Source organism: Columba livia, chromosome 8 (assembly GCF_036013475.1).
Source record: "Columba livia isolate bColLiv1 breed racing homer chromosome 8, bColLiv1.pat.W.v2, whole genome shotgun sequence".
NCBI lineage: Eukaryota > Metazoa > Chordata > Aves > Columbiformes > Columbidae > Columba > Columba livia.
The window spans coordinates 3,094,310-3,104,004 of record NC_088609.1 but is presented as its reverse complement, the minus strand read 5'-3'; the positions used below and the strand labels follow the sequence as shown (position 1 = coordinate 3,104,004).

Below are 9,695 nucleotides of genomic sequence, written 5' to 3'. Positions count from 1 at the left end.
CATTATGGGTCTTAATTCTATTTTTATTATAAAAAGTGTTACTAAAAGAATAAACTATTCAAAACCTCTGTAAAATTACTGGAGATAGGGGAGGGGGCAACATGATTGCAAATAAACAACAGGTTCCTTGGGACATAATTTAAAAAGTCAAATTTTTCCAAATGCAAAAGGTCAAGGCTGGGGATTTTTTTAGCTTGTTTTCTACTCCCTTTAAGTGGCAGGAGGAGTTCTGATTTCACAGATCACAGAACGGTTGAAGTTTGGAAGGGACCTCAAGGTTGTATTGTCCAGTGCCCCTGCTCAAAAGCAAGGTAACCTAGAGCTGGTTTTTGAGTCTCTCCACCAATGAAGATAATTATTGATATTGGCTGAAACAACATGGAATTTCTAACACCCCCAGTGAAATAAATAACTGCTTGCCTTAGATCCGCAGGAAGTTATAGAAGCTCATTTGATATCTGTCCTATTTTACCATCTTCTTTCTTTGAATATTTTGAGTTAAATCACCTGGAAATACAGCTGTTGACTCACATGGTCCTGCGTGTCACTTCACTTTGGGACCTCTTCATAGGAATAGCAAAGTGACAAGAACAGCTGTACCCTGCTTGAACCAGGTGCTATGAACTAAATCTTACTGGCCAGGGACTGAACTGCTGAGGTTTAAGCCGATGGGTTTTCTCCCACTCCCGCATCCATCACATGACACTGACATAGTCAGCAAAGGCCTGGGACGAGTCCCACGAGTCGCTCACCACAGTGCACACGGCTTTGAGACGCCGAAGAGCTTCTTGAGCTGTTTCAGCATCCTGGTCCAGCCAATTTTGGAAGAGACAGAGGTGTGTGAATTGAATCTGTCCCCCTCTCTGCTGGATATGATCTTCTAGCTTCTTTGTGAACTCCAGGAGCCCATCGGGTTTGATGCAATTTGAGCTTTCAAAGGAGGAAAAACAAAACCAAAAAAAGTCATTAAGTTGAGGCTATAATTTGAGCAGTTTAAATTACTGTTCCTTGAGAAAGTTCCAATGCAAAGTACAACTTTCTTCAGCAGTACAAAGTAGGAATAGTCTTTTAACTTCAATGAAAAACCAAACTGAAGCACAGGAATAGGAAGGGCTGGAAGCTTCTTAAACCTAAGGTGGTAACTACTGATACATTAAACTCATTATCCTGGCCTCCTTACTGCTGACTTAAGTAAACTGAGCTGTGGCCTTAGAGTGGCAGGAGCACTTTGGTCTCCCAGCAGCTCTCAGCTGCCTTGACCAAGGGGCCTGGCCCAACCTACAGGTCCCAGCACAAGCCTGAGCAGTAAGTGATCATTTATCTCTTCCTTCTGAGAAGATCTGGAGAGCACATGTCAGGTCCTGGTGTTTCTAGGAGATTAAAAGGTCATTTCCCTTGCATAAATGTGTAAATAAATACAAAGTTGTAAGAGTTACATAACAATCAGGATTCCAAGTTCCTGGAGGAGTGGCCATGGATAAATAAATTGTCAAGCCTGTGTCCTCTCAGCAACCTGAGCCATTAAGATGTAAAGTGAGGTGGGAATCAAGCAAAACAGGCACTAGTGCTGCAGAAATGCCACCCCCCACATGCTTTGTGAAGGTCACTGCCTATCTTTATGGCCATTCGGGTTCATGAGGAGAACAACAGTTCAGGCTGGAGACCAAAGGTGATTAAAGGATTGCAGGGGCATCTACTGGACTCGACAGGGGAATTGTCCTGTTCTCTCCTTAGGCAGGGGCAGTGGGAACAGCTATTCATGCTGATATCAAAGAAAAAAAGGACCTAGGGATCTTAATTCTAACCTATAGCCCAGGAAGGGCTTGGAGCAGCCTCCCAAGGGAGCACTAAACCCAAGCTGCTTTTAAGACGGAGCTTGACTCATTGACAAAAGGGACCATGAGGTCCCTGAGGTTGCATGTGCCCGTTGTAGCATTCTCTAAGCTTTCCCTGGGCACACATTCCCTTCAGGAAGGGACAAAACCATGCTCAGGCTTCTCCTGCTGTCATCCCAGATCAGCTCTGGCCCTCCCAAAACAGAGAAATCCCATGTGTTTAGAGCAGCAGAGTACCTGACATCCAGCCGGCAAAGGGAAGAGGAGGAATCTTCAGAGAAAATGCCTGCGAGGGCAACCAGCCTGTCATTCCCTAAGAGGGGAGAAATGGAGGTGTTAGAAGCAAACTGGGAACTGTCACAAATATTTAAATGGCCACACGGCTGGGATAACAGCACAGAAAGCAGGCTGCGAGCATGCATGCAGCACAATGGGCTCATCTCTGCACCCGCAGTTCATCCCCCTCGGTGGCCTAAAGTGAGTTCACGCCCCTAAGTAGAGTATTCAGGGCACTGGAAACATTTGCTGATAGGGCAGCTCGTTTCACTGGAAAAATCCTGGTTTTGTTTGGGAAGTCAATATGCAGCTTTGTTTTAAAAATGGCTAAAAACACCACCTTAGAAATCAAATGTATTTCAGGTGATCCCAAGCTTTCCCTTTTAAATTCATTAAAATAACAAAATAATATTCTGGATTTACCTGAAATTTATTTCTCAGGCATTTCTAATTGGCCTGTGATCCAAAAAGCCTGTCATTTCTGTAAATTCAGTTCTTCCCTTTACTTGTTCCCATCCCTCCAGTGGCTGCCAACAGCTTTTAAGGCACAAAATCCCCAAACAGGCAAAATCTGTGCTTCTGGATGAGAGGCAGCGCATCTGCTGCAGGATGTGTTACTGTTAAAGAGTCTGAAGCGGGTCCGTGTTCAAATCCGGAGTCACGCTGACAGTCATTTGCTGCAGAGAAAAACAACTGTAATGCCCCCACAGCAACCGAGCTCTTGGTACATTGCTGAATGCAACTGAAATTGTGCCTTTGAAAAATGAGCTCGGTGCTCCTTATTTTGTGAGCTGAATGTGCTCTGTTCGTGCATGTGTTAAATTCAGCACCAACTAGCACTGGTCCTAACTCCAACCCTGAAGAGATCTCCAAGAGAGCTGGTGCAAGGTCAAAGCCCCGCAGCAACGCCCACAATACGCACCAAGGCGGTTCCCAGGCAGTCTGAGGCTCTTCAAAGATGAATTTCTTTTCACTGCATTGATTATTTCTGACAAAAACTCAGCAGTAGAGCTTTCAAAGAGCCGGCAGAAAGAAAATGTGATTTCTACAGAAGAAATGGATTGACAGTACGTTAGTACTCCCTGTGCGCTTCATTATTCCGTAATTACATCCTGCAGACAGCTCCAGCCCCTAACCCATGTGCAAGAACAAAGCTTCCCCAGCAGTGAATTGCGTACAACAGCACCGCTGCTCTGTCACAGGGAGAGGGCAGAGATCCCACCCAGGGAAGTGGCTTTGTCAGCTGACCCACGGAAAGGCTGATGTGCTCTGCAGGTTAAAAACCTTTGTTTTATAGCCAAGAATACAGACTTCTCGGCAGCACATGCCAGCTTTGCAGCTGCTCCTCTCTCTGCCCTCCCGACACAAAGAACCAGACGTGTTCCCACTCTGCCAGTGGCTACAGATCTGCCCCCATGACATCTGACTAAACCTTGTACATCCAAAGATCATCGCTTAAACGTCAGCCGGCCAAAAGCAGCCACCTGCAGCCCCCTTCCAGGCACCAGCACCCACGAGTCTGCTGTACCTTGCAGGACAGGATCCTGAAGCAAAAGCAGAACTTCTTTCTGGTGTTGAGCCAGGTTCACATCATAAAAGCCCATTTTCTTCAAACGTGGATTACACTCTAAAAGCAAAACAAATTCTCAGATAACATACCATATGTCCTTCAGGTAAAAAGACCCTGAACCAGCTACCACCCACAAAACAAGTTGGACTAGATAATTTGTGCTGGATTGTTGGTAGCTAAAAAGGAACCATCCTGCAGTGCAGGATCATTCACATGCTCAGAACAGAAAGTGGGTTGGCTGACACCCATCTCCTTTTCTCAGGAGACTTTGAGGGTGTCCACACTGAAAAAATGGACCTACACAACCTGGCATCATGCTCAAGGATGGAAGATGACAGCAAAGAAGCTGCTCTGTGTGTCACAGCAATGCTACCTACAGGTCAGCAGAGTACCTCTGAGAGCCTCCAAAAGGAGCCCAAGCTCCTGAGGACCAGGCAACGTGGCGCTCTCGAGGGACAGCTGCTGGAGAGACTTGGACGCCTTGAGCACTGGCAGCAGGAACGTGGTGTGCAGAGGTTCCCTGGGGAATCTGATCTCCAGCTGCTCCAGACAGCTCTCTACAGGAAAAGAAAGAAACAACAATGAAAGAGTTTGGTCTGGAGTGCCTATCTTCAATGTAGCAGGCCCTAGAGCAGCAAGAAGTGTGTGTCTGTGATGTGATTCACTCAGGTTGGTAGGAGGTGCTTGTGTGACGTGCCCACCTCCCAGAGCTCTGTGACAACTCAGACCTGTGGTCATGTAAATCACTTCAGGCTCATTTCAGGACTCCTGCCGGACCACAGGACCCCCAATTTCTCCTGTGGTGAAACAGTGCTTGAGAAAAGGTCACCAGTCGGTGTCTTCCCGGAGTACAGCTCTTCAGTGACCACACTCAGGTTTTGTTTACTGCTTTTCTGGTCATTCAAGGGCTAATAAGTGCAACAGGAGACCTGTGAGCAGAGAACATGCTGCCGTAGCTTCCAGACTCTAATCCAGCGGCTCAGGCAGTGCTTTGCCATCACCTGTGGTATTGTGATGATCAGGAGATGCTTTCCCTCTGCTTAAGGGTCCAAGAATTAGAGCCTCACAGGCAACAGAGTCATAGAATCATTTTTGTTGGAAGAGACTCTCAGGATCGAGTCCAACCATAACCTCACTCTGGCACTAAACCATGTCCCTAAGCACCACATCTACATGCCTTTTAAACGCCTCCAGGGATGGTGACTCAACCACCACCCTGGGCATCCCGTTCCAATGCCTGACAACCCTTTCCATGAAGAAATTTTTCCTGATATCCAATCTGAACCTCCCCTGGTGCAACTTGAGGCCGTTTCCTCTCGTCCTGTTGCTTGGGAGAAAAGACCAACACCCTCCATACCACAACCTCCTTTCAGGTAGTTACACCAAGCAATAGGATGGACAGAGCAGAAACTCACAACCAGTTTACAGATCTGGTAGGATATGGTCTCTGTGGGTTGTGGGACAGTCGCTGCTGGCAGGTTATGACTGTTCCTCCACAAAGCTGACGTTGCAGCAGGTTGGCATCCAACAATAAAAAGCTTTGCCCATGACTCAGGCTCCACAGAGCACATCATAGACTGGAAATGACAAACTGCAACACCATCTAAATCAGAGAGGTGAGGCTGTAATTGCTAAATCACACACCACTGTAAGAGCGTAGAGTTCAAATCTGCGTGCCAAGCTTTTATGGCTTTGCCTGCTGTGTTCCCGGTCATCGCTCAGAATCTGTTTCCTACCTGGGATTTCTGCCTCGCTGCAGCTTGGATTCCCCTCTGGCCTCTTCCCCTCCAGCTGGGTTTTGAGGTCGAAGCTGACTGAGAGCGTGTGGAGCCGGGGAAAGGCGCTCAGGATGCAGCGAACAAGTTCCACGCAGGGCAGGTGGGAGGACACGTCGCTGAGGCACAGCACGCGGAGCTGGCAGTCCGAGTGGCGGGAGAGGGCCCGGAGCGCGGAGAGGATGCAGGAGATGTTTGCATCCAGGCCTGGAACAGCATTTGTACAGAAACGTATTAGCTATGCCCCTACGAACACCCACCACAGGCAGCTGGAGCTGCATCAACAGCCCAGCAACCTAAGTCAAAGCCCAAACTCACAGACTGATTTATCCACACATTCTTAAGTTAGGCTGTGTATTTGGGAGATGAAGATCTGGCTCTTCCCTTCACCCTCTCTGGGTGGCATTTAAGCACAAGGCCAGGGCTGTTCTGGGGCAGAACGGCCTCATTCTCTCCCTCGAACAAGTCTCACACTCGTAATACATCTCTAACAATGCCATACTCGGAATCGGGTACCAAAACCCTTACAATGCCCATTCCAGTAAAAATAAAATTAGGGTAAACCTGAGCAATAAGCCAGATCATGAGACCAAGGCTGGAGGGAAGCAACCTGTTCACATCACTAACCGTTGTAACACAGAACCAGGTTTTCCAGAGACACCCAGGAGCTCAGGAGGTTACTCAGAGTCCGCCATGTCTCCCCTGTCAAAGGAATGGAGAACAATTCCAGCGTGGACACGCTTCGGAAGCACTTAGCAGCTTTCAGAGAAAAGATCCCAGCAGATCCTCCTCTTTTCTTACAGCCAGCATGGCCAGCGCACAGAGATCCTGTGGACAAACTAGTCCAGCTCTCAGTGTTTTCTCCCTCTGTGGTGCTGTTTTTGTCAAATAACCCTGAATTATCCTCTCTAGCAACAGTAAAAACAAAATCATACAGGTCTTCTGGGTCAGCTTGTGGTCCCCTGCTTTGCCTGAGGCAGCGACGTTTCTTCCCTACTGCAGGTTTCAGCCGTCTACGTTTCTTTCGAAGAACACGCTGACAGGACAGCTGGTCCAAAATGCAAAGAGAAGACCCTCCCTGAACGCTGGTGGGGTCACAGGGCACCTTGCTGCTTGACTCCTCGCTCACTGGGTTCTGCAGAGGACTTGTTGGTCCGGAGAGGACAGAGTTGAGGCCACCGTCAGCCTGGCATCCATTCACCTCCGTGTCAGCCTCCGCCGGGGCCTCCTTGTTCTTGCCATCACTCCTCTCCCCCTCATCGCAACAGCCCCGCTCTGCTCGCTCGTGTGGTGACTCCTGGCTTCGGGCTTTCTCCTCCTCTCTGCAAAGGCCACACGGGCTGCTGCGATAGGTGATGGCATTTCCCAGGCGGCAAAACCCAGCGCTCATGCTCAAAATGAGGACGAGAAGAACCGTGTCAGGAACAGGCCACGAATACATGGACACCTGGTTGACAGAGCCGTGGTGAATCAGCCGGTGGAGAAGCAAAACCAGCGAACGCCTGACCGACTGGTCGGAGGAGAGGAGGTGCTGGAACTTGAGGGTCCGCAGGGAGACGGCCAGGTTTTCCAGCACTTTCTGGTTGTGCTCAGCAGCGAGCTCCAGCGCACCCTGCAGCGTGTTGCAGAGGGTCAGCTGGGAAACGTGCGGGGAGCTGTGGAGCAGCGGTGAAAAGTGAGGGTCGCTGAGACGCCGGTCAGAGGAAACATCCAAGACACCGTGAAGAACATTCGAGAAGAATGTTTCAAGGAACTTCTTCCTCCAACAGGTTATATTCTGCAATTAAAGTACCTTAGAGTCAATCATGGTTAAACCTACTCAAACAGGACCACGTTAACAAAAAGTCAGCCACAACTTTTCTCATTCTTTTGAAGTTAAATTATTGCTACCTGCTAAACTAGTACACGTGGTGTCCAGAAAAACCTACTGCTAGCACAACTGAGACTACCTGCCTCGTTCTTAACATCCTTCCCTGTGGTACCCGTTGAAAAACTGAGTTACTCTCATCTCTTCATCCTGCTTTTGGCCTCATTAAAACATATTCAGTGGTCTGAAGCTCAGCTGACTTTTTGCCTGTCAAAAACGACATCAGGAGTTTTCTTCCCAAGTGTCTATTTATAGGCTGTAATTAAGTTGGCTGTTAACTATTCCTTTGGGATGCTCTATCAATGGAGCTGCTTCAGTTTTCCTGTGTAAGACCAGTCTTCCAAACTCACAGTTTTCTGTATTTTTCTAGCACTTTTTAAGCACTTTTTCTTTTGCCAACATAGGTGTAAGCAAGATACCTAACACTGTTTTTATCCTCCTAAGCGCCACACCTCTACAGTCAGGATTTATTCTTTTGGCAAACTTGCTGTTGTGAGATGAAGGATGCGGCTGTACATTCCAGTTCCCTTTACAAACCCCATTTCCCAAAATGTTTGTCATTCCAGGGTCATGCCTTGGTCCTGAGCTCTATGAATACTTATAATCAAGCACCAGCAACCACTCAAATACTAGTTTTTGTATTTTAATCCTGCTTTTAGAGGGGGATTTTCTTCCAGCTCACAGACAGTGGTTTTTGCTTAATTGTAGTTCTGTACCTCAACTCTGAAAGAGGAAAAACAATCAGCCATAAGAACTGCCTCTTAGTTTTCCATATTTAATTATTTATCCTTTAATATTTTTCTTTCATGTCATACTAATCAAGATTCTTTTTTGAAGTTGATAGAAGTCCAGAGTTTCAAAGCAAAAGAAGCAGTAGTGTTTTCTAGTAAGCAGACTGGTACCTTTTGCTAATGTAGAGTAAGGTATGACATTAAGTTGACCAACATATGCAGAAACTAGGAAATTAGTTTAGCATGGAAGTATAGAGAATGACAGGGAAGTGCAGAGAATGCTTTGCAGACTCTAAGTTTTAATTACAGCTTTAACTGAGGCAAGTGCATTGCGACATTTTGTTACCTTAGACAAAAGCGCTGTTTATGACATATAGGTGCGACTTAAACGTATTCTTTCCGTGAAGCACCATCGGGCTTCCAGACAAAGCCTGGCAGAAGAGACCCGTGTCGTCCCCTTCTCCCGCTGCCAGCATCCGCTCACCTTTGCGTTGGGCGGCCTGGTCTTCATCACATCGTCCCACAGCTGGCGCCACACGGGCTGTGTTGAGAGGCCTGGGGAGGGAAGATCATCAACCGGGTACGTTCAGCCCAACTCCCCGTCTGCTGCCTGGCCCCGCAGTGCTCCCCACGGAGCTCCTGGGCAGGCGAGGAGCAGCCCTGGGGGACAAGGGGCAGCCCGGGGGGCACAGACCCAGAGGCAAACGGATGGTGCTTTGTGGCGAGGGGCTGACCCCCACCTCTCAAGGGATGTGACTTAAAAACCAGCACGTTTTGCTGGTTCTCAAAAGGATGAGAGTTTCGGCCGGGCGTGCACTGCTGTGTGAACCTTCCTGGGTTTGGGAGAGGGCTGGAGGGTTTGGGGGCAGGGCGGTACCCCCCCCCGCTGTGGGGGTCTCACCCCTTTGGCCCGGCGTCCCCAGGAGAGGCTCATTCCCCGTGCTCAGGCTCCTCTCTCCATCTGGGTCCCCCCGGTGTCACCCCCCCAGGCCGGCGCATCCCCCCGGTGTGTGTGGGGGTTTGTCCACCCGCATTTTGGCGGCTCGTCCCTCCCGCCCGGGGGCACCCCCAAAGCTTTGTCGCCGTTCCCGCCGGTGTCACCTGCTCTACGGGCGGCGGCCTCGGCCCGCTCCAGGTGGAAGACGCTCAGGAGCGGCAAGAGCCCCCGCAGGAGGTGCCCGGGCAGCGCTGCGGAGAGCCAGAGGGAGACATGGCGGCGGGTGCGGGCACAGCCCCGGCCCCTCCGCCCCGCGCCGCCCGCGCCTTACCCCAGACGTCCCGCTCCAGGGCGCCCATGCTGCGGCTCACCGCGGCCGCGCTCAGCGCGAACAGGCTGCGCGGCTCCTCCGCCGCCATCGCCCCCTCGGCGCCGCCGCCACCTTGGGAAGGGACACGCCCCGCCTGCGCGCCGCCGCCATCGCGGGAGGCGGAAAGAGAGGGCGGCCATGTTGGGGAGGTCGCGTCGTTCCCCTTCCTAGGCGGCGCACGAAGAGCTGGTAGCGGCAGCCACACCGTGCCGGCTCCAAGGATACGATCCCCGGTGAGAGGAGAAAATAAAAAGCCGAGAACGGGGCGGCAGCCAGCTTGAGACGGTCACGGCCGAGGCCGCCGCTGGCCGCCATGTTTGGAAGGGAAGCGCCC

At 50.1% G+C, this 9,695-nt stretch overlaps 1 protein-coding gene across 2 annotated transcripts; it reads right to left on the bottom strand.

The window, feature by feature from the left end:
• Positions 1–2: 2 nt before the first annotated feature.
• On the bottom strand, positions 3–9,634 carry LRRC41 (leucine rich repeat containing 41). 2 transcript variants are annotated; one of them, XM_065071466.1, is made up of 10 exons: positions 9,323–9,634; positions 9,156–9,242; positions 8,539–8,609; positions 6,084–7,233; positions 5,418–5,663; positions 4,074–4,238; positions 3,640–3,738; positions 3,034–3,156; positions 2,073–2,148; positions 3–930 (listed from the first exon to the last, which is right to left on the bottom strand). In XM_065071466.1, the coding sequence occupies exons 1-10, from the start codon at positions 9,408–9,410 to the stop codon at positions 696–698; spliced, it is 2,340 nt and encodes a 779-aa protein (XP_064927538.1). In that variant the 5' UTR covers positions 9,411–9,634; the 3' UTR covers positions 3–695. The 2 variants fall into 2 exon arrangements, with proteins under 2 accessions (XP_064927538.1, XP_064927537.1); XM_065071465.1 differs by lacking the exon at positions 9,156–9,242 and having other exon boundaries at positions 9,323–9,518.
• Between the last annotated feature and the right edge of the window lie 61 nt (positions 9,635–9,695).

What these genes read in the sequence shown, in the direction of transcription:
- LRRC41 (XM_065071466.1), bottom strand. Translation starts at nt 9,410, where the DNA reads ATGGCGGCGGAGGAGCCGCGCAGCCTGTTCGCGCTGAGCGCGGCCGCG. An exon ending in CCTTTTGGAGGCTCTCAGAG is followed by an intron (nt 3,739 to 4,073) that starts GTACTCTGCTGA and finishes TTTTGCTTTTAG; the next exon opens with AGTGTAATCCACGTTTGAAG. An exon ending in ACTGCCTGGGAACCGCCTTG is followed by an intron (nt 2,149 to 3,033) that starts GTGCGTATTGTG and finishes CTCCCCTCTTAG; the next exon opens with GGAATGACAGGCTGGTTGCC.